Source organism: Seriola aureovittata, chromosome 4 (genome assembly GCF_021018895.1).
Source record: "Seriola aureovittata isolate HTS-2021-v1 ecotype China chromosome 4, ASM2101889v1, whole genome shotgun sequence".
Classification (NCBI taxonomy): Eukaryota; Metazoa; Chordata; class Actinopteri; order Carangiformes; family Carangidae; genus Seriola; species Seriola aureovittata.
The window spans coordinates 19,075,927-19,099,446 of record NC_079367.1 but is presented as its reverse complement, the minus strand read 5'-3'; the positions used below and the strand labels follow the sequence as shown (position 1 = coordinate 19,099,446).

General features: G+C 45.7%; 3 protein-coding genes across 3 annotated transcripts; 1 reads left to right on the top strand and 2 right to left on the bottom strand.

Annotated features, from left to right (window-relative positions):
* Window positions 1–1,526: 1,526 nt before the first annotated feature.
* On the top strand, window positions 1,527–5,418 carry LOC130167735 (extracellular calcium-sensing receptor-like). The gene is made up of 10 exons (XM_056374215.1): window positions 1,527–1,798; window positions 1,984–2,287; window positions 2,533–2,619; window positions 2,738–2,845; window positions 2,955–3,121; window positions 3,250–3,727; window positions 3,844–4,068; window positions 4,184–4,307; window positions 4,416–4,888; window positions 4,978–5,418. Exons 1-10 carry the CDS (start codon window positions 1,527–1,529, stop codon window positions 5,416–5,418), a joined length of 2,679 nt encoding a protein of 892 aa, XP_056230190.1.
* A 4,385-nt stretch (window positions 5,419–9,803) lies between these two features.
* LOC130168066 (extracellular calcium-sensing receptor-like) lies at window positions 9,804–23,031 on the bottom strand. Its single transcript, XM_056374645.1, has 11 exons — window positions 22,895–23,031; window positions 13,934–14,225; window positions 13,300–13,509; window positions 13,080–13,175; window positions 12,666–12,966; window positions 12,369–12,541; window positions 12,062–12,286; window positions 11,829–11,952; window positions 10,943–11,136; window positions 10,471–10,749; window positions 9,804–10,232 (listed from the first exon to the last, which is right to left on the bottom strand). Exons 1-11 carry the CDS (start codon window positions 23,026–23,028, stop codon window positions 9,804–9,806), a joined length of 2,457 nt encoding a protein of 818 aa, XP_056230620.1. The 5' UTR covers window positions 23,029–23,031.
* Window positions 19,334–22,769, bottom strand: LOC130168067 (uncharacterized). Its single transcript, XM_056374646.1, has 2 exons — window positions 22,474–22,769; window positions 19,334–21,768 (listed from the first exon to the last, which is right to left on the bottom strand). The coding sequence occupies exon 2, from the start codon at window positions 21,112–21,114 to the stop codon at window positions 20,047–20,049; it is 1,068 nt and encodes a 355-aa protein (XP_056230621.1). The 5' UTR covers window positions 21,115–21,768; window positions 22,474–22,769; the 3' UTR covers window positions 19,334–20,046.
* Window positions 23,032–23,520: the final 489 nt, after the last annotated feature.

Sequence of the window (23,520 nt, the reverse complement as noted above, 5' to 3'; positions counted from 1 at the left end):
CTGTCTGTAAATTCCAGGGCTTTACAGAGTACAGTGCAATGCCCAATACTCATGGGCTTCAATTAGCTTGCACCGCATATCCCTGTGAGGACAACTGTGATACGATTGCAATCTCATTGTTGTTCACTTCTAATAAGCTTATTTCCAGAAACGAGGCTGACCCCTTTCCCCTGACAGCATATAGGATGTTCTGAGTCTAAGATCCTGTTAAAGGCTTACTTCCAAGAAAAGGAAACTATCATAATTCTGAGCTTTCTCTTAGTGCACTTCTGTCCTTCCTCTTCTTAGCATCACACAGGGACATATTAAGTGAATAAGGAAACCAATATGACCTGAGGCAGCACAACATACAGCATGTAATATTTTCTTCACTTCATACTCTGTGGTGTTCTGTTTTGTTGCCTGCAGGGTTTGTCCTGGTAATGATATGCACAACACCCTAATGATTCATTAGTCTCACTATATTAAACCTGCTTAACCCCTCAGAAGGATATTTTATATAAAAAGAAGAAAAAAACAAACAAAAAGAGTCTACTAGTGAGTCTACCATGACTTTGAGAGTTATAACTGCATAACACATGCACATTAATTGTAAATTAAACAATATAATCAAGCACCTCTTTGTTTATCATAGTGAACATTATTTATAAGGTTTTAATGTTTCCATATGTTTGATACAACTGTGAAGCTTTCCTCTCACTCAGTAGTTCACTGTGTGTGTGTGTGTGTGTGTGTGTGTGTGTGTGTGTGTGTGTGTGTGTGTGTGTGTGTGTGTGTGTGCGCGCGCGCGCATGTGCGTGAGTGTTTGAAAGATATGTAACTTCGTTTAGCAGCCCCCGGTGACATGGGTCTACTGTCTGCCTCTTCACATCACTGAAGGATGAGTTGGGCCTAGTCAGGCATGACATTGTGACATGACACAGCTCTTGTCTTTTTCCATTTTACTCAAGTGCTCATTCTAGTTCCTTGTTATTGTTGTTACTTACTGTGGAACTGGGGGCTCTTTTTCCATTGATCAGTAGCCCAGGTGAAATAAAGCCAATTTGACAGTTGTGATATGGAGTAGGAGGTTGCTTATATATAGTCCACAGGGCAGCATCTATAACTTGACAGTAGATACTGGATAGCTTGTCTTCGCTGCATGTTAATACAATGAAGATGGTGCACTCTGAAAGTTTTAATGAGCTTGGATTAAGGACTGTACTGTGTATGAGTTTAGGTTGATTAGATGCTTGTTACTGATTTGTTTGAGTGAAACATTATTTACCTATATTGACTTCACTAGTGATTTTGTACTTCTAAAGTTCTGTAGATACTGTGCTGTGTTATGTATTGTTTTCATGATGTCTTTTTTTCTGTGCACCAGCTCTTGCTTTTTACTGACGGCTGACAGATTGTTTGGTGCTTTGTTGGCTAACAGGGTACTTATCTGGTTTGTTATTTACTGTTTGCCTTATTTGTGTTCCAAACATCTGTTATTTGAACAGGCATAGACATATATTTGCTGTGAATAGCTTTAAGAAAGTATGAATCATTTTTGGATGAGATCGGTACAGCACAGTCTTTCATTGAGAAGGACTGTGCTTGTGTTTTTGGGTCTCCTGTTGTGTGGGATTTTTTCCTACAACTCACACCAGGACCAGAGCCAGCAATGTAAAATAATCCCAGGCTCCATGCCCCTGCCTGTGCTGAAGAGAAAGGGGGACATTATCTTGGGGGGACTTTTCTCCCTTCATGACATGGTGGTGGAACCCAGTCTGTCCTTCACCTCTACGCCTCCTCCCACACAGTGCACCAGGTTATCTCTTTTTAGCAAATTTGGTGCAAAATTGTGATTAAACAGCTGTAATCTCATATGGCACAAATCCTGCTTCCATAGTTCAGTGCATCCATGTTTGTGAGTGACAGAAAGTTTAAGCTCCATGCTTAGAATTGTGTTGAAAATTGAAATTGCTTCAAACTTAATTTTCTCTCTTCTTCCAGATTTAACTTTCGAACCTTCCGTTGGATGCAAACTATGATCTTTGCCATCGAGGAGATCAACAGAGATGGCAGACTTTTTCCCAACATCACATTGGGCTATAAGATCTATGATTCATGCAGTACACCCCATCAGGCTCTGAAGGCTGCTATGGAGTTAATGGGGACTGAGAAGGCTTCAGGGGTTGAAGGAGTGACACAGAGTAAAGGCACATGTCATGAGACTGTACCAGCTGTGATAGGAGACGGAGGCTCTACTCAGTCTCTCGTAGTGGCCCGTTTCCTGGGAGTCTTCCATGTGCCACAGGTGAATGAGTCACAGCTGCTCAGCAACTGTATACCAGTCATTTACTGTGTGTGAAAGAGACTGTGCAGGGTAGAGATAGCACTACTGCAATATTTTTTGTTGTTACTGCTCAACAGATTCAACGTATGGTGGATTTAATCTTTCGGTAATGTGTGTCAAGTCCAACCGACCGCGTTGAGACAGTTTTAATGACGGATATTGGACACAGTTTCATTAAATAACCATGTACATTTTCTTCCATTCAGGTAAGTTATTTTTCCAGCTGTGCCTGTCTCAGTGACAAAAAGGAGTTTCCTGCCTTTTTAAGGACGATGCCCAGTGACTTCTTCCAGGTTAGAGGAAGCATACACATTCAGATTACTCACAATGTGATGTAACCTCTCTACATGAGCAAAAGCATAAGTGAAACAACATAAATTTCTCTGTCTCTTGTTTTCTGTCTCCCTCTAGGTAGATGCACTTGTACAGCTTGTCAAGCATTTTGGCTGGACTTGGGTGGGTGTGATTGCAGGGGATGATGCCTATGGCCGCAGTGGGGCAAATATCTTTGCCGATAAGGTGGGTCACACACCCATAAATAATTTAGTTATAATAAACTGTTATTTTCATTGTATAACCTATTGAAAACTGAAGAAAGTATCACTTCTCTCGCTTTTTGTCCTCTTAGGTTAGAAAGTTAGGTGCTTGTGTTGCTGTCCATGAGATCATCCCTAAGAACCGAGCACAGATTGCAATTTCATCTATTGTCTCCAAGATCCGCTTATCTGGGGCTCGGGTGATTCTAGTGTTTGCTGTGGAACAAGATGCAGCAGCATTGTTTGATGAAGCACTCAGGTATGATCCTTTCAGCTGTTCAGAATCTTCCACACTATAATATTTATAACACGACAAAACCTCACTTTTGTGAGTGTCTGATGTGTTTGTCTGTGCAAAAATGGCATCTACATATCTCTTGAATTTAGAGAGGGACTCACTGGGATACAGTGGCTGGCCAGTGAGGCGTGGAGTACAGCTGCTGTCCTTTCCATCCCCAAGAATTACCACCACATCCTCCAGGGGTCCATGGGATTTGCAATCCGGCAAGCACACATTCCTGGATTGCAAGACTTTCTTCTTCGCTTGCGTCCCATGACCCCAGATGCCCTTGAAGATCCTTTCATGATACCTTTCTGGGAAGAGATGTTTCAATGCAGCCTGGGTTTGCAGGCTGAAGGTCAAGAGCATAATGTTGAGGGTAAACCTCCATGCTCTGGAGCAGAAGAGCTGGGGAATGTGACGAATATCTACTCAGATGTGTCACAACTAAGGATTTCCTACAATGTGTATAAAGCTGTGTACGCCATTGCCCATGCACTCAAGGCTATGAGAAGCTGTGTGAAAGAAAAAGGGCCGTTTCCTCTCCACGCTTGTCCAGATGCAGACAATATACAGCCATGGCAGGTATCGTCCCATATGTTCTCTAATTCAGTCTAGATTAACAAAGGTTACAGAGCTGAAACATTATTCATAGATTTCGGTGATTCTACAAGATGATCATTAGCAATTTCTTCCCATAGCTGCTTCATTACATAAAACAGGTGGGATACTTGAACTCATTCGGTGATGAAATCAAGTTTGATCAGAATGGCGACCCTGCAGCCATGTATGACCTGGTTAACTGGCAGCTGAGTCCAAATGGAAAAATGGAGTTTGCCACTATTGGAAAGTTCGATGAGACAGCTGGAAGACAAAAACTCCAGATCCAGGAACACAACATTGTATGGAATGGCAACCAAACCAAAGTATGGATCTATTATAGAATAAAACAATGTTTTGTGAATAGAATTTTGTGCAATATCATTTTTATTATGTGACTGCGTTGTGACCAGCGTAGTATGTGCTTCCTCCCCTGCTTAGGTTCCCTTGTCAGTATGCAGCAGCATTTGTCCCTCAGGTACCCGGAAGGCAATCAGACCTAACTTCCCTATCTGCTGCCATGATTGTGTGGTTTGTACAGCTGGGGAGATTAGCAATCAGACTGGTGAGGAAAGACTACATGCCCACACTGCGTTTTAGAATCTGACCTATTGTACAGTTGCAGTGGAAAAGCCACAGTAGAGCAGCTAAAGCTTTCTTGTTTTTCCTTCAGATGCCATAGAGTGTGTGCGCTGCCTTCCAGAGTTCTGGTCCAGTGCTGACAGGACAGCCTGTATCCCCAAAGAGGTGGAGTTCCTCTCCTTTAGTGACACTATGGGTATCACCCTGATGGCTATTTCCCTTATTGGCTCCTTCTGCACCTGCGTTGTGGTCTTCATATTCTCCTGTCACAGAAACACCCCAATTGTCAGGGTCAACAACTCAGAGTTGAGCTTCTTGCTGCTCTTCTCCCTGACTCTGTGTTTTCTGTGTTCTCTAACCTTCATTGGCCGGCCTTCTCAGTGGTCCTGCATGCTGCGACACACAGCATTTGGAATCACCTTTGTCCTCTGTGTCTCCTGTATTCTGGGGAAAACTATAGTGGTGCTGATGGCCTTCAAGGCTACACTTCCAGGCATAAATGTCATGAAATGGTTTGGGCCTAAGCAGCAAAAAGCAATCATTATCTGCTGTACACTTGTCCAGGTAAGGACTTCTAACTCTTTATGCACTTTGAAAAGTTAGAGAAGTACTTATTCAAATGTTTGAAAAAAGACAAATTTCTTTTTATTCAGGTAATCATCTGTACAGTGTGGCTGCTTGTTGCTCCCCCTTCTCCACACCAACTCATGCCACGTGAGAGCGCAATTGTCATTCTCCTGTGTGATGAAGGTTCACCCGTAGCTTTTGCTCTGGTTCTGGGCTACATTGGCCTGCTGGCCTGTCTCTGCCTTGTGCTGGCCTTCCTGGCAAGGAAACTCCCGGACAACTTCAACGAGGCCAGACTTATCACCTTCAGTATGCTCATCTTTTGCGCCGTGTGGGTAGCTTTTGTTCCAGCCTACATCAGCTCTCCAGGGAAGTACTCCACAGTCACAGAGGTGTTTGCTATCTTGGCCTCAAGTTATGGACTGCTGGGCTGCATCTTTGCACCAAAGTGCTACATAATCCTACTAAGGCCAGAAAAGAACACAAGGAAACACTTGATGTCCAAAGTTGCCACAGACAAATTTTAGAATATTTCCCATTTCATGTACTTCTTCTTCTTGCTCTTTTCTAGTTCAATAAAAAACTCACTTCAATTCAAAGTGTGGACAAAAAGTAAGAAAGTTTGCAAGTGGTAGCAGAGACAAGGTATATGAAACCGGTTTCACTTTACCACCAGATGGTAGTAGTGTGCTGTCAGTGCTCCCTTCTGTTCAATATGTCCCATCAGGAAATGCACAACAATGCTGTCACACACCTTTATTTGCACCAATTACTTTCCCCAATGTCTTCATTTCATTTATTTCATTAATTTTCACTCCCATTAAATTACAAAACTTACTTCTGGTGTAATTAAAGAACTACTTTTACTTTAACTCCTCCACCTCACCGATGAATTGAAGACTTCAATCATGGTCACAGTCCAGAGTTTACAAAAAATCATGGAAAACCATACTTTTCTCGGATCAAGTGTGTTTTTTATTTTTCAAACTACGTGACACTACTTTGATACCCTCAGTGGAAATTTGAATGACAGCTCAGTGTGAGATCTGAATGGGATTTGGCAGCAGTGTCCATGCTGATTTGACCTGAGATAGAGTGATGAGGCCCAGGGTCTCTGAGGTATGCTTTGTTGAAATCCCTGCTGTCATTGGTTAATTAAATCCTCGTACTCCAGAGGCCCTTTACATATAAGCATCACGCCTGGCTGTTCCCTACAATAACAAACTAAAACGTCAGACATTTTTCAGGCTCTCCACAGCTGCTCTCAGGCTAGCATTGATTATCCACCGCTGATTGATCTGTTGTTCCTCCTCAGGCAGAGGAATAAATTGGAAGATGGAGAGATGTCGGGTCTCTGACGTCTAACAGGGACAGGCAGGGGAAAAGGTGTTGGGAGGAGCAGAGTGCTTTACTGACACCGCATTACCCCATTTACATTTATTATAAGACAGTATATGAGGGAGTGGATTGATTTCCCCTCATAGTGCACAGTCTCTGCTTCATCTCAAAGAATGATCCTTCACATCATCACACTATATGCTTGATTGAATTTAGGAAACCAGAACAGATCATCTTCATTCGAGGGTTAAATAATTAATTTCTTTTGAATGAGAAAACACTGTGCAATTATTTCTTCGATAAAATGAATGGTCCATCAAATTACAGGCATATAGACATAAAAAGAAGCGTGTCATGGCTGTGAAAAATATATTAACAGAGTAAGTGAGTGTAGAGAATACGTCCAGAATTCATAGAAATCCAGTCCTATGAATACTGACAAAGGATATGTTGAGACATGACGACATAGAGATAAACACAGGAGGGAAGCTGAATGATATAATAAGGGCATGACTTCTACTTGCTCACAGCGATTGACTCTATCTCGTCATCAGTAATTTTTTTTTGAGACAAACGCTGACCAGATGTTTTCCTTTAATGATAAAAGCCGTGACCCCAACAGAGTGTGACAAGAGTGGCGGTCATAGGGTGAATATGTTGCCGAACAACGCCACCTGGGGAATTGCACCCCAGGAAATAACAATACTTATAACCAAAAACTAAAAGCTTACGCAAGTTCGTATCACCACAGGGCAAAGACAACGTTGATAATACAAGTTTTATTCAACAATAATTCCTAAAATGAGGTTCCATAAATGCTGTCCAAAGCAGATAATGTTATACACGGGGCCATAAGGGAAAGGGAAGTGGACAGTGCTGGGTTACCTCGGCGCCCGAAACCAATGAGGGAGGGGGGAAACTAAAACACCCGTGACACTGCACACACACAAACTGAAAACGTGAAGAACCACCACCAGGGATTGGGTCGCCGCCCGGAGCCCACAGCACCTGTCCACAGGGAGAAAAAGCACAATAAAATGGCCACACTTTACCAATACACACAAACAAAACAATAATAAGTAATAAAGTAAATAACAAAATAATCTAACTTCTCAACTATAATATAACAGGCAATTAATATACAAAAGAAATCAAACTCAATAAAACGGTACTCAATTTAATAATACTCTTAACGAAACCAAAAGAATTAAATCTCAAAATAGAACACAAAACAACCATACAAAAGAAATCAAATTAAATTAAATCAATATTCAAAATAACTAAATGTTTGTGTAAACTAATAAAGAACCGCGGCAAAGACTGTTATAACAGCCGCATCAACACAGCGGCACGCTTACAGCGGAACCAAGTATTGGTAGGATCAAACAAAACAATAAAACAATTAATAAAACCATGTACTCCAACGGAGCCAAAAAGAAGAGAGCCAAAAAGAAGAGAGCCAAAAGAACCAAAAAGAACCAAAAAGAACCAAAACAGCAACGCCGTCCAGCGAGCCGTGGCGTTGAATCAGTTTCCCAATCAGCCTTGCCGGCGCAGCGTCACAGCAGGCCAAGCAGCGGAGTTACTCCCGACTTCTGCCTGATCCAAACACGAGGATGCACAAACCCACGCAAGGGGCTTCCAGCGGGGCAGCCCGGTCCCCACGGCGACAGTGATCCAACACCTGTATGCTGCAGGACAAGCATGCGCCACGATGGCCAACACGCCAACAGAGCGCCAGTGTGCGCACAGCCACAGCACAAATGGCTCCTCCACACCTACACCTGCACCGGCCTCACCACACCACGCCACGACAGTGGACAATTGGCCCCGGAAGAGAAGAGAGGAGGAGGCGGATGGAATCAGACCCTTATATGAGAAGGTGTGGCACCGCCCAGCAATCAGCAGGACAAAACCTACAGCGCTGCACCAGGAGGAACCAGGAACAGCACACCTGCTACAAGAGGTTAGAGAAGTAATCTAAAGTACTGTGTCATGAATATACAGTTGTGATATGATATCTTGGGCTGTAAGGAAGTGTTAGCAGTGATTAGGCTAGGAGTGGATAAGATAAGATAAACACAGTACAATATAATTCTGCAGCCCTGGAGTAAATATCTTTTTGGTGCAGCCTGTAATTTTGGTTTGTTTTGACAAAGTCAGAAGTGTTGCTTTATCATAATAGTCTGTTTTGAGAAACTAGTGGAGAGAGCTGCTAAGCAAATATTCTGTTAAGTGTCTCCCAGTTGGCGCTGTTGACAATCCATTCGTGACTTCTACTTGACAACTATACTACTTGAGACTTTTCCTCCCACTTAATGTTGAAGTGTCTGCCAGTAACACCAGCAAGTCACAATCACAAAAGCCGCAATTAGCATTATGTGTCAGGTTCGCTCTGACAAGCAGTTATTTTTGTGAGTTTTCAAGGCAAAAAGCAGTAAAGAGGGATCAGAAATCTCTTGCCAGGTCTCAAAAAGTATGATAAAATATGCAAAATCAATTAATCTATCAAACAAACTTAACACTTTCCCTGCCAGTTATTGAAGTTCAAAGTGCGTCACAGATTACTGACAAGGCAAAAAAAGGGCAAATTAAGCCCTTACCAACATTCGGAAAAATACAAGTGACCAGGTATTTGTAAAAATATTTGAAAAAAAACCCAAACTGCTCAAAATATTGCCAGAAAGTTGAATGAATAACTGCATCATTTAGTGCCGTTGTTGGGCAAATGCATTTTATTGTGTGGTTCAGTGTCACTGTTATCTTCTCCACCTTTTTATAACTCCACCAGCAAGCGATAGCATTATCAGAGGACATGATGTAGCATGACAGAAGGGTTTTAAAGGAGTATGAGTAGTGTGCATATCAGTGACTTTACATAATCATTGAATGTGGTTACAGAGCGGAGTGAATGATACGCATCTTGCTTACATTTACACTATGACGTATATAATACTCTTTTCAGGATGGTGATGTCTCTTTCATAAAAATCCTGGCATTCTGTCAAATCTTTTCAGGTAGCTTTTACTCCAACTTTCTTTATGCAGTCAGAGCCATTGTCACAGAGGAGATGGGCACCATAGAAACTGCACTGGAAACGAATGGTCTCTATCATAATAGCGCCATTGCCTACATTATGAAGGCTAGTGAATGATGAGAAGGTCTCAAAAATCTGTGAAGCTGTACTGATAATGGATTTTTTTTTTGAGTCACTGTGCTAATTAGGAGCAAGATCCATGTTTGGGTCTTCTAAAATGGGAGAACAGAGAAGAAATGTGTTGACAGTATGCAGTTGAGAGACAGCAATACAGCATTTCTCACCCTGGATAATATGTGTAAGAGCATCTGATGAGTAAATGTCTGTGATGGGTTGTCAGGGTGGTACCACACTAATTCATGAGCTAACAGTATGATGAAATGTTTATTTCCATTTATTTAGGCATACACATGCAGATATTTTTTCTGCAGTACATTCAACAGCATTTATATCTTAGATCATGTTAAGTACAGACAACGTGAGCACAAAGTGACAGCAATTTCATTTCAATTTCAATTTATTCATTGCTCTATTGACCTATCTGGCCATCATGCATTTTTTGGTGTTTTTCTCAGGTCTCAGAAGGATAATAAAACATTTTGGGGCAAAGATGCAGAACAGAAGGCCATAACTTGAGGCCAGGATGGCAAAAATCTCCACTGCAACAGTGTACTTCCCAGGAGAGGTAATGTAGGCAGGTACAAAGGCCACCCAGACAGCACAGAAGATCAGCATGCTGAAGGTGATCAGTTTGGCCTCATTGAAGTTGTCAGGGAGTTTCCTTGCTAGGAAGGCAAGGATTAGGCAAACAAAGGCCAGCAGGCCAATGTAACCCAGAGCAAGTGAGAAGCCCACCACAGATCCCGTAGCGCATTCAAGAATGATCTTGGGTCCCCAGTTGTTCATGATGTCTCTTTCTGCAGGCTGAGGAGGAGCCAGGGTCAGCCACAGCACACAAATCAGCACCTGGAAAAGTGAGGTTGGCTCAGGAAATGGACAGGAATATATAAACTGCTGCAGACATCATTCTGGGAAATGCAAATCATGAAAAGAAAGCAGTTTTGAACCTGCAAGACCTTGAACAAGTAACTGAATCTCAAACTGACCCAGTCCTTGTACGGAGGTGTGAAAAACAGGATATCAAACAAGAATCTCTACAGGACTTAATAACATTGGAACTGAAATAAGTTAAAGACACAATCACCTGTACAAGGGTGCAGATGGAGATGCCCAACCTCTGCTGAGCAGGACCAACATAGCGCATTCGGTTTTTCCCCGGCAGTGTGGAACGAAAAGCCACCAGGACCACCACAGTGCGGCTCAGCAGGCAGGAGATACACGACACAAAGCTGATTCCGAGCAGTGTATGTCTCAACATACATGACCAAGTCACAGGCTGTCCAATGAAAGCAAGCGCACATAAGAAGCACAACTTGAGGGACAGCAAGAGCATGAAGCTCACCTCGGAGTTGTTGGCTCGCACCTTAAAGCACGGGAGGGATTTTGAAGTAAGGAGACACAGGGAGAGATTACAGCATTATATATATTATATTTGTTTTTTAAGAAACTGCAATATACATGCAATTACTATTATTCTCTAAGCCTGATTAAACTACAATTTAATACTGTCTAAACTGCTATTCAGCATCATAATCCAGGATGCTGTTATACTTTACCAGTGGTGTTTGTCGGTGGTAAAGGAAGGTGGCAAATGTGGCAGCTGTCAGTGCTGCCCCAGCACCTGACACGATGGAGAGGATGACTCCCATGGTGTCATTGTAAGAAAGGAAATCCACCTGCTGGGGAATGCAGGCTGTGTGGTTTGAGTTGGACCAGAAACGCTCTGGACAGCGAATGCACTCCAGTGACCCTACGAAGAGGCAAAGGGAGAGGGATTGCATGAGAGAGGGAGGAAGCAGATGTTTTTACTCTTTACTCCTTATGTTAAATAATGTACAGCAGAGTTAAAACCTTATGCTTATGACCTTCTCTCATAAAATATAGAGAGAAGTGGACAGTACCAGCCACAAGCAGAGATTTGGACATTTCTGTCTTGTCTTGTTAAAGACTTACAAATACAGACAAGACAAGAGCAGTTTAAAAAAATCTATGCACACTTCCCTCAAAAGTCTGTTTGATTTCCCATACAACACAGAATCCTTAAATAAGCCATGGATATAGTTTTTAAAGCCTTTAATTATTACTGAGGAGTATAAACAGTATTAAGAGGCTTCAATTTGGTCTTAGTTTGTTCTGGTTTTAATACATTAAAATACCTATTACGTGCAAAAGCCATCTTAATCATAATATGATAAATTTAAGGGGTTTTGAATTGTAAAATTGAATTAATCTCTGTTGCCAGTCGTGAATGTCAAGAACATTTAAGAAAAAAATACCACAGCCACCACAGAGTTGTTAGAAAAGACTAGGTATACAATAGTGGTCACACATTATTTATGTATAATCATTATTCTGGAAGCGATTGCTTACATGCATTGGAATAAAAGCACCAGTTATTAATATGCATTTATTCAAACAAATAAAATGAACCTTCAAAACTACCTGCTTTGCTGCTAATTTCACCCCCAGCACAAGGCAGACAGTCAAAACAGCATACAGGTCTCCCTTTCTGCAAAGCTTTCCTCATACCAGCAGGACAAGGACTGCTGCACACAGTCACAGGCACCTAGGAGCAGGCACATACTGATATATCAAAAGCAGAGACACTCACAAAATGGGTTTCTGGGTAACTAAAAGAGAGACTTATGATGACAAATAGCGCTAAAAATAGACACCTGATGTCTGCTGCCTCCTCCCCACACCACTCTGTCCATGTCAATGTGAAGATCTGACCCCTGAGAGGACACAAAATGACCAACGGTGACATACTCTATTGTCCCTTGAGCTGTCACATGCCAGTTGATGATATCGTATGAAGCAGGCGGGTCTCCGCTCTCGTCAAAGTTCATCCATTCCTTCAAAGGCGTTGTAAAGTTCACTTCTCGCAGGTAATGGGCTATCTGAGAGAGAAAAAATTGTTTCACATCACATATTCTGAAATTGATAACATTTGTGGCATCTGGATCGTAGAATTTCGTTTACTTGTACAGGCTGCAGCCTCCAGACATCGGGACACTGGCCTTCTAGGAAGGGACCTTTTCCAGGTTCACAGGCCAGCATGTTGTTTATTGCATAAGCGATAGCATAAACAGCCTTATAGACATTATAAGTGATTCTTAGCTGAGCCACATCTGTGTACAAAGACTCCCCAATGCCTAGAAGAGACTCACCACAGACAATAGATAAGCAAATGAATAAATACGTCAATATTGCAATGTAAAAGACACAGATATTGCAAGTGAAGTTAAAAATTGAAGAAAATGTAATGATTTTGTTCACCTATGACCTCTGAGCCTGTGCACAATGTTCCTCCCAGGCCAGGGCTAAAAGAGCATCCAAACACTGTTTCCCAGAGTTCCTTTGTGAAAGGATCAGAGTTGGGTGAAGTCAGGCTGGGATTAATGCGTGCCAGAAAGGCTCCCAGTGCAGGGATATCAATCCTCCGTACAGCAAATCCTATTGTCCCAGCCAATGAGGGAATATTATGAGGAGATGAGATAGGCCCATATGTAACCCAAGCATCATTAGCAATCCACTGTTTATCTGTTACATTGTTGTAGACCACTTCTTCAAACAAAGCCTGACGAAGAGATAAGAAACAGAGGTGTATCATGCACCAGAGTGGGCACGTCTAGTCTTCATAATATGTGTATGTCTGAAAATTACAACTTAAAGCTTTAATAGGTAAATAACCTTTGCATCTTGATCAATAAGAAATGTTGCCACAACTCTGGCAGTGGATTTCTGGATGGTTTCAACAATTCTTTGCATTGTCATCTTTGAATATCCCTTGGAATGAAAAAAAGAGGTATTAAGAATGACAGAGAGAACTGCACATGGTAAGAAAGTGAGAGGATATGTAATATCAATTTGAAAATACCCTTGGAATCACTTCATGGTAGGCAACGCACACTTCCGTTCCCCTGAGGGCATCCAGTAACATCTGAATCCCAGATCTGCCAAAATCATCATCCGCAGACACAAGCCCCACCCAGGTCCACCCCATCATGCGCAGCAGCTCAGCCATGGCCCACGCTTGTGCAGCATCGCTGGGCATTGTGCGGAAGAACAGCGGATACCTCCTCTTATCACTCAAGCACACACAGGAGGCTGCATAGCTCACCTGAAGAAGAATAAAAGGGTTGTTACACAGTTAGAGGAGACAGAAAGATAGTAAATAAAGCAAGTGATAGTGAGTATGAAAAACAGAAGTAGACAGATAAGTTGACTCATAAAGAAGTCCCAGAAGAGAAACTTCATCCTCTGCATTTGACCCATCTTGACTACGTAGGAGCAGTGAGCAGCTACAGTGCCCGAGAATCAGCTCCAGTTTTTTTAGGCTGGTGCTTTTGTCAATTGCCAGAAAATATATACTACCTAACAGGAGCAGCAAACAGAAACCCTCATTAACTCACAGAGAACACAAACACAAATGTGAAAGACAAGAAGAGAGACATATAGTACTGTGACACAGTATTACATGCAACTAAATACAAAACTAACAAGCACATGAACCATTATGTTTGCAGCACATCACGTCTCCTCACCATGGGTAGATCAAACACCCCAAGGGTGTTTGCCACAACAATGGAGGATGAAGTGAATGCATCACCAACAATAACTGGCACTACAGGCACAGATCCACATCCCGAGTTCCCCAGATGAACTTCCTGTCCAATTACCATAGCCATGGCTGATAACAGAGTGGCGCTCTCTGCCATGCAGGTATCAGCTGCCAGATAGCCAAGGGTGAAGTTCGGCAGGAGATTTGAGTTATTGTTAATTTCCTCCACTGCAAAGACCATGACCTGAAGCCAGCGATAAGCACGCTGGTTAAAACTGCACACAGGAAAAAAAATAACCAGAAAGATGACTATCACAAAATCAAGACATATGATATGTAAAAATCGAATTAGTTCAGCTAAATGTGGCGATGCGAGGGCTCAGAATGTTATACTACGATTATTAAATTTAGGACAAAGAAACCAACAACGCCACCCTGGGAATTGCACCCAGGGAATTGTAAATAAATATAACTATAAAGGAAGGCACACAGGTAAGTAATACAAGGAAGGGCAGGAGACGTGGTTCACGGTAGCAAAAATAATGAACACGTTTATTGGAAGTTGGTCTCACAAGTTAAAAAGGGTAGTTCACGACCGAACTAATAATTAACACCCTGCTCCAATAGCTGAGGCTCACCAACGGTGAGGGACAATGTGGGGGGAAGGAGTCCAAAACAAGAAAAGGCACCCCACGCTCACGTGACACACACAAAGGTGAAGTGCAAAGCAACCAAATCCAGAATCACAGCACACAAAGAGGAACCACCACCCAGGACACCGCCACCACCGTCGGCTCGCAGCAACTATGGAGGGAAGGGAAAACACAATTAATCAACAAGATACATAAACACAAATCCCTTATAAAAATGTAAACTAACGATTGTCCAAACAAAACAAAACAATATTACCAGTCTAGGACTGAAACTCAATGAAACAAGAAAACAATAATTAGACCATTAGCTTAATGACAATTTAGCAAACAACCCAAACAAGATACTAAACAAACAAACAAACAAAAAAAGAAAGAAATAAAGAAAATAACCAATGGACACAGTCGTTCAATAAAAATAAACTAATTGATAAATGACCAGCCAATTAACTCAAAACAATACATTCAAAGAAAACATAAAAATACCTGGTCCCATCTAACCCCTGCACACGCTCACTCGTCCACACAGCCAGTCAGTGAATATGACCATTCATCCCTTCACAAACAAACAACCGCGCGCACACACACACACACACACACACAGTCCTGACGGGGCAGCTCTCGCTAAGCCCGGCGCCCAGAAGGGGGGGCCGGACACCGGCGACCTGGGGGAGCAGGCAGCAGCCTGCAGAAACCGTCACCGTAGCAGCGGTAGCAGCGGCAGCAAGCGAAGCAAGAAGCAAGCGAAGCAGAAAAGATGCACAACCGACAGTCTATTTAACGGGGCAACAGAGCCATCCACAGCACCCAGCCACCACAAACTGCGGGTCGGCGAAGCAGCAGTGTTCCTGGACCTTACTTTATATCCACCGTTAGCCACGGGTCCCGAACAACAGGAACCCTTCCGAGGAGGACAGTGACGAGGAGCCTCGGCACCGCTCCGTACTTCACTGGAGCGTCTGTGGTGCGTGATGCGTTCGGGATCAGCTTGTCCTTTTAATGTCTTTGGCAAACAGGGAGAATCGCCACCATCCCCTTAACCACAATGGACCACCGTCTCGAGTACAAAGGAGGAAGCGGAAGGCCGGGAAGCGGGAGGGCCTTCGAGCCAGGAAGTGCGAGGACAAGAGAGGGACACGGCCCCCTTTTATTCCCTCGCCCTCTACGTTAATAGGCTACAGCGCCAGGTAAAGTGCAGAGCGGCAGACTTAAATTCAATCAGCCCCAGCATACTGCTACAATCCACCCCCCCCTTTTTCATCGTCGACCCGACGATGCGCTGAAAAGATATAAGGGTCAATGCCAGGGCCTGAAGAAAACAGACACAGCGTTGGACTGGGCGGGTGGAGGCCTCGCCTGAGCCATTTCATTGGCAGGCCTGGGAAGACGATGGGGGTTGGGATGTTGGCCAGCCGTGGATCGGGCTGTCCGCCGCATGGCAGTTTCATTAATCCCTGGGGGAGTGACTGCCAGAGGGACAGAATGGGGAGGGGGCACAGGTACGACTGCAGCGGCAGGCAGTGCCAATGCAGGTGCTGTTTGGGTTTCTCTGGCCATCCGGCCAGCGGATGGGGTAGGGGTTTCCCTCACCAAAACCAACAAATCATCATCGGATGATTCGTCTTGCATCACCAGCTGGCCCGGGGGAATAGGAGGAGAATCAGAAGTGCTGCCCGGAGAAGCGACCCCAACCACGGCCTTAAGCAACGTTCGATGCACCCACTTGACCTTGGTGAGGTCATCTAATGGTGCCACAGTATACACAGGACCTTCTCCAGGGGGAGCCTTGATCACCCTATGCACAACTGAATTCCACTTATCCTGAATCTTACAACGACCTCTCCTGCCCAGATCTCTCACCAACACCATCTGGCCCTCCACCAGGGGCTGTGACCGAACAGTCTGATCATGGTTCCTTTTTCGGCGCTCAGCTGTGACCTTTAACCTTTCTCGAACACCTTCAAAAGCCAGGTGCAACCGGGTCTGGTGCTCTTGCACCCAGTCATTTACTGCCCCACCAACAGGATCCTGCACTCTCCCCAACAAGAAGTCAACTGGGAGCCTTGCCTCACGGCCAAACATTAGGAAAAAGGGCGACTCCCCAGTCGATTGGTGGGGGGTGGTGTTATAAGCATACATTACCTGTGGTAGACAAGAATGCCAATTGCTTTTGCGAGAGGCTGGAAGGGTGCGCAACAAGTTGTGAAGCGTGCGGTTGAACCGCTCGCATTGCCCATTCCCTTCAGGATGGTAAGGAGTGGTTCGGGACTTCTCAATCCCGTAAAGTCCACATAGCTGCTGAATAAGGGCACTTTCAAAATTCCGACCCTGATCGGAATGAATTCGCACTGGGACACCAAACTTTGAAAACCACTCATTGACAAGCACCTGGGCCACAGTAGAGGCTCTTTGATCCCGAGTGGGGATAGCAAGAGTGTATTTGCTAAAAACATCAGTCAACACAAGGACATTCTCAAGCCCATTGCCGGTTGGTTCCAGCATGGTATAGTCCATTGCCAAAATTTCATTTGGCTCAGAGGCCAACAAATGCCCCATGAAGCTCCGGGCCGGTGGCCCAGAATCCTTGGCCACCTGGCACCGCTCACAGGTTTGACACCAGTGTCTCACATCAGAGGTCATACCCGGCCAATAGCACCGCTGCCTGAGCAATTCCAAGGTCCTATCCACACCTTGGTGGCCATGGTTTTGGTGAACCTCAGTGAGGACCTTTTCTTTCAGAGCAGCCGGCAAAAGAACCTGGAGAACCGCTTCCCCACCATCGGAGCGCAAAACCTGCCTATAAACCACTCCAGCCTGTTCAGTCAGCCGATCCCACTGTTTGAGGAGCACCAAAGCTAGCTGGGATAGCTGCCGGCGCTTCTCACGGTCAGGGTATTGATTCTGCCGCCAAAGTGCACACACCTCCATGATCACAGAATCCGCCTGCTGAAGTGCAGCAATATCAGCAGGTGGATGCTGGGGCAAAGCTTGAACAGCAGCCTGACAGGCTTCAGGCCCTTGAGCTTGCAAAGCTTGCTTCAAGGGCGGTGGAATTGCTGTACCAGAGACTATTGTGTCAAAGTCTACTACTACAGGTGGGTGCATACGGGACAGGGCATCTGCATTAGCGTTAGCTTTACCGGGACGGTAGCGAACCTCAAAATCAAAGGCTGCAAGCTGGGCTGCCCAGCGCTGCTCCAAAGCACCAAGTTTAGCTGACGACAGATGGCTAAGAGGATTATTGTCCGTAAAGACAATGCACCTGTGGCCAAGCAAATATTCACGGAACTTTTCCGTCATGGCCCATTTTAACGCCAAAAACTCCAGCTTCATGGAGCTATAATTAACTGGATTGCGCTCTGTCGGCCTCAAGCCTCTGCTTGCAAATGCTATGGGCCGGATCTTTCCTTCCTGCTCTTGTGAGAGCACTGCGCCCAAGCCTCCATGACTTGCATCCACCTCTAGGATGAAGGGGAGGGCAAAGTCGGCGTATGCAAGCACAGGAGCATTGGTAAGCTTGGACTTTAAGGCCTCAAAGCTCTGCTGGTGTTCTACTGTCCACTTTTCTGAAACCTGGCGTTCGGACCGCTTGGACTTTGATCCCCCAAGCTCAGCCACCAGGCGATGTAGGGGGGCAGCCAACTTGGCAAAACCTTCCACAAAGCGGCGATAGTAGCTAGCGAACCCGAGAAAGGACCGCAGCTCCAGGATGGAAGTGGGGGGCTGCCAGTTTGCTACCACCTCCACTTTACCTGGATCTGTGGAAACACCGTTGGCAGAAATAACATGCCCTAAGTAGCTCACCTCTTGTTGAAAGAACGAGCACTTTGACATCTTGGCCTTCAGGCCCTCTTTTTGCAACCGCTGCAGCACCACCTCCAGCCGCTCTAGATGTTGCTGGAAGGTGGAGGAAAAAACTACAATATCATCCAGATACAACAGCAAGGACTGACACTGCTGGTCCCCAAAGATCCTCTGCATGAGCCGCTGGAAGGTGCTAGGTGCATTACACAGCCCAAAGGGCATGCGATTCCACTCAAAGAGCCCAAATGGAGTGCAAAAAGCCGTCTTAGGTCGATCGACCTCTGCAACTGGAACCTGATTGTACCCGCTGGCTAGATCCATGGTGGAGAACCAGCGGGCTCCGGTCAGGGCATCCAGCGACTCCTCAATACGTGGCAGGGGGAAGGCGTCCTTCCTGGTCCTGCTGTTAAGGTGTCGGTAGTCTACGCATAAGCGCAGACTGCCGTCCTTTTTCTTAACCAGCACAATTGGGGAGGCAAAAGGGCTACTGCTTTCCCTTATAACCTGCGCACCCAACAGCTGGTTAATGTGCTCTTTGACCACCTCATATTCTGATGGCGGAATCCGCCGGTAGCGCTGACGGATAGGAGTGTTATCCAAAAGCGGGATTTCATGGGAAATCAAGTTAGTACAACCCAAGTCACCATCATGTGACGAAAAGACTGAGGCGTGTTTCCGCAGAAGACCTCGCGCCTCTTCCTGCTCTTCAGCTGACAAGACCGACAGGTCGACTGCATCCACCTGGTCTGGAAGCGGGGGGACCACAACCTGGGATGCTAAGGTGGCTATTTGAGATGGAATCTCTTCAACACCAGGGGCAAACTCACCACACGAACCTCATTCAAGGTTCCCACCACTGTTCGAGGGTAGAGCAGCACATCCGAAGAACCCACGTTCACAATGGGGATGTATGCAGTACCACTCTCGACTCGAACCAGTGCTGGGGAAGCCAGAAGTCCAGCAGGAAGTCCCTGATCTGAGGGTTCAAAGAGCACCGTAGCGCCAGAGCAATGTGCAGAACAGGTAGCTAAAACCACCTGCATGGTGCCACCAGGGATGCGGCAGGCCTTCTTGCCTCGCACCTTAACTTTACCAGCGGCTTCAGAGGGAGGATCCTCGGAAGCCTGGTGGCATCTTTGTAGTGCTTGCACAACAGATTTTGGTGCTTCAGTGACAATGGGGAGACCAAACAGAGCGAGACCATGTTGCCCAAACAGCATCCTGTAACACCTTTGCAAAATATTCATCCCCAACACACCAGGTGCGGGAGGAGATTCATCAGCTGGGGGGTCCTTGACCACCAGTAACCCACACTCCGGCAACGACCTGCCACAAAGCTCGACTTCAAGCTCCAGATAGCCCAGGTAGGGAATGGGCAACCCGTTGGCCGCTCGAAGTCGCAGCCAATGGCAGGACCGAAGCCTCTCTTGGCCCCAAGCCTCAAAGTGCTGCCGGAAGAAGCTCTCCGTAATGGTTGACACCATAGACCCCGTGTCCACCAGACAAGGAACCACTACTCCTCCCATGACCACATCCACATGTGGACAAGCGGCAACTAGCTTAGCTTCTTCCCCAGCCCCTGAAGAAACTTTTGAGCCGGTGGTGGCTCCCCCCGAACTTTGGCTCTGCAGCTCGGCGGGCGCTAGTTTCCCGGATGCTGACCTGAATTATGTTGCATGCCCAGCTGAGATGAAGCGGGCGCTAAAGGTCGCGGACGGGGAAGAGCACGCCCTCCTTCGCACTCTCTGGCAAAATGGCCCGGTTGCTGACACCGTCTGCAAATTACTGGACCACGGTAAGTGGAATGATTACGCTGCTGATTGGTCTGCAGCTGAGCAAGACTATCAGTGAGCCTGTTAAGCTGTTCCTGCTGGCGCATTAACATTTCTTTCACCTCCAGCAGCTCACCAGCCTGAGGTCGATTAGCCACCGGAGGGGCACTCTGAACACCATACTGTAAACCCAGAACTGAGGGAACCGAGTGGCTCCGACCCCGCACACCTCCTGGCAACCCCTCTCGCTCCCACCTGATTGCCTCTGCCCTTGCCTCAAGCAAAGAGACAGCAGGCTGCCTGCGCACAAGTTGCTTCAACTCTCGGCGAAGGGAACCGTCAATAACGCTCTCGACAAATTGATCTCGCAATAAAACATCTGCATTTAACATGTCACTGGGTGCACTTTGTCTCACAGAAGCCATCAGACTCATCAGCGCAAGGGAGAATTCCTGAAGCGTTTCCCCCTCTTGCTGGCGTCTAGAGAAAAAGGCTTCCTGCAAGGCAACATAAGAGTCCGTACAACCATACAGCTCCCGCAGAACAGCGATAATTCTAGCCGGGTCACTTCTCTCCGCGCTAGAACGATATTTTATTTCTTCCCGCGGCTCTCCCTCCAAGTGGTCGAAAAGAAAAAATGCCTGATCGGACAGGGAAAGGTGGCGAGCTCTCATACAGGCCTGAACCTCTTCTATCCACCCTTCTAGCCCTAGGCCTGTCCTACCCCTAAAGACTGGGCACTTCCTATCTCTGGGGATCAGGACCAGCCTCTCTGTTACAGGAGCGCTAGAGGTGGAAGGTGCTGGAAGAGGCTCGGTGGAGATGGGAGGTGCAGCGCTAGGACCAGGTACGGCCGCAACCTGCTCCCGCTGCAACCTATCATTTTCCGCCCTCAACTGTGCCACCAAATCCCTCATTTCTTGCAGTTCCCCCTCCATTACTTTACTGTTACCACTAATCCCTGGACGCTAATCTTACAACACTTAACAGGAAACCCACTGCTGCTTCGCCTCAAACTCAATGCATCCACTCACACTCAAATCACAATCCAGAAGATGGGCAAATCAGGAACAACAACAAAAAAAAAACCAAACTACAGAGAACACACGTGTCCGCCTTCACTAAGTAAATCCTGCCGACAACGCCAAGTTGTGGCGATGCGAGGGCTCAGAATGTTATACTACGATTATTAAATTTAGGACAAAGAAACCAACAACGCCACCCTGGGAATTGCACCCAGGGAATTGTAAATAAATATAACTATAAAGGAAGGCACACAGGTAAGTAATACAAGGAAGGGCAGGAGACGTGGTTCACGGTAGCAAAAATAATGAACACGTTTATTGGAAGTTGGTCTCACAAGTTAAAAAGGGTAGTTCACGACCGAACTAATAATTAACACCCTGCTCCAATAGCTGAGGCTCACCAACGGTGAGGGACAATGTGGGGGGAAGGAGTCCAAAACAAGAAAAGGCACCCCACGCTCACGTGACACACACAAAGGTGAAGTGCAAAGCAACCAAATCCAGAATCACAGCACACAAAGAGGAACCACCACCCAGGACACCGCCACCACCGTCGGCTCGCAGCAACTATGGAGGGAAGGGAAAACACAATTAATCAACAAGATACATAAACACAAATCCCTTATAAAAATGTAAACTAACGATTGTCCAAACAAAACAAAACAATATTACCAGTCTAGGACTGAAACTCAATGAAACAAGAAAACAATAATTAGACCATTAGCTTAATGACAATTTAGCAAACAACCCAAACAAGATACTAAACAAACAAACAAACAAAAAAAGAAAGAAATAAAGAAAATAACCAATGGACACAGTCGTTCAATAAAAATAAACTAATTGATAAATGACCAGCCAATTAACTCAAAACAATACATTCAAAGAAAACATAAAAATACCTGGTCCCATCTAACCCCTGCACACGCTCACTCGTCCACACAGCCAGTCAGTGAATATGACCATTCATCCCTTCACAAACAAACAACCGCGCGCGCACACACACACACACACACACAGTCCTGACGGGGCAGCTCTCGCTAAGCCCGGCGCCCAGAAGGGGGGGCCGGACACCGGCGACCTGGGGGAGCAGGCAGCAGCCTGCAGAAACCGTCACCGTAGCAGCGGTAGCAGCGGCAGCAAGCGAAGCAAGAAGCAAGCGAAGCAGAAAAGATGCACAACCGACAGTCTATTTAACGGGGCAACAGAGCCATCCACAGCACCCAGCCACCACAAACTGCGGGTCGGCGAAGCAGCAGTGTTCCTGGACCTTACTTTATATCCACCGTTAGCCACGGGTCCCGAACAACAGGAACCCTTCCGAGGAGGACAGTGACGAGGAGCCTCGGCACCGCTCCGTACTTCACTGGAGCGTCTGTGGTGCGTGATGCGTTCGGGATCAGCTTGTCCTTTTAATGTCTTTGGCAAACAGGGAGAATCGCCACCATCCCCTTAACCACAATGGACCACCGTCTCGAGTACAAAGGAGGAAGCGGAAGGCCGGGAAGCGGGAGGGCCTTCGAGCCAGGAAGTGCGAGGACAAGAGAGGGACACGGCCCCCTTTTATTCCCTCGCCCTCTACGTTAATAGGCTACAGCGCCAGGTAAAGTGCAGAGCGGCAGACTTAAATTCAATCAGCCCCAGCATACTGCTACATAAACATAAGAAGGAAATATTCAGTTCTTCAAAATCTTACATTTCACAGGGAGCATTAACCTTCTCGTGCCGAAAATCCAACTCAGGCTGTGGTGCCTTCAGATGAACAGGGAACAGGCCCCCGATCACTACATCTCCTGCCTTGTAAACACTACCTGGGATAGACTCTACCATCAGCTGACAGGGCTGCCCTCCATAAACGCCCTGGATCATCCCAGTAAGGCAGCAGAGGAGCAGAGTACAGATAAACATCACCTGGAAGACAGGAGTGCAGGGAGGCAAATGAAATGAAGGACAATGTATAAACAGCATTGATTAGTTAACACACAACATAATTACAGCTTGATAAAAGTGATGAATGTATAACAAGAGCCTTTGGAGAGGATTTGTGATCATTCATTTCCTGTTGATGAAACAGAGAGCAAACCAACAACTGTGTACATATTCTTTAACATATTTTGCAAATAAGTGCCATAGTCAGTTTTATGCTCAAAACACAAACTCATACCTCAACGCAGAAACACAGACGAATACAAACTATGAGCAACTCTGAGCGACAGTGGTTTGAGGGTCATTTCTTGCCACGCCAAAGGAGGGAAGACGGAGACGATGCATCTGATATACAGAAATCACGGCCACCAGGGAGGGGAATCGGGTTCTGTCTTT

Excerpts from the sequence above, each read along its gene's own strand:
- LOC130167735 (XM_056374215.1), top strand. The coding sequence starts at position 1,527 with ATGAATCATTTTTGGATGAGATCGGTACAGCACAGTCTTTCATTGAGA. Across the intron at positions 2,846-2,954 it reads CAAATATCTTTGCCGATAAG|GTTAGAAAGTTAGGTGCTTG; the intron begins GTGGGTCACACA and ends TTGTCCTCTTAG. Across the intron at positions 3,122-3,249 it reads TTGTTTGATGAAGCACTCAG|AGAGGGACTCACTGGGATAC; the intron begins GTATGATCCTTT and ends TCTTGAATTTAG.
- LOC130168067 (XM_056374646.1), bottom strand. The coding sequence starts at position 21,114 with ATGGAGGGGGAACTGCAAGAAATGAGGGATTTGGTGGCACAGTTGAGG.
- LOC130168066 (XM_056374645.1), bottom strand. The coding sequence starts at position 23,028 with ATGGTAGAGTCTATCCCAGGTAGTGTTTACAAGGCAGGAGATGTAGTG. Across the intron at positions 13,176-13,299 it reads ATGCCCTCAGGGGAACGGAA|GGATATTCAAAGATGACAAT; the intron begins GTGTGCGTTGCC and ends TTTCATTCCAAG. Across the intron at positions 10,233-10,470 it reads CCATCTGCACCCTTGTACAG|GTGCTGATTTGTGTGCTGTG; the intron begins GTGATTGTGTCT and ends TCACTTTTCCAG.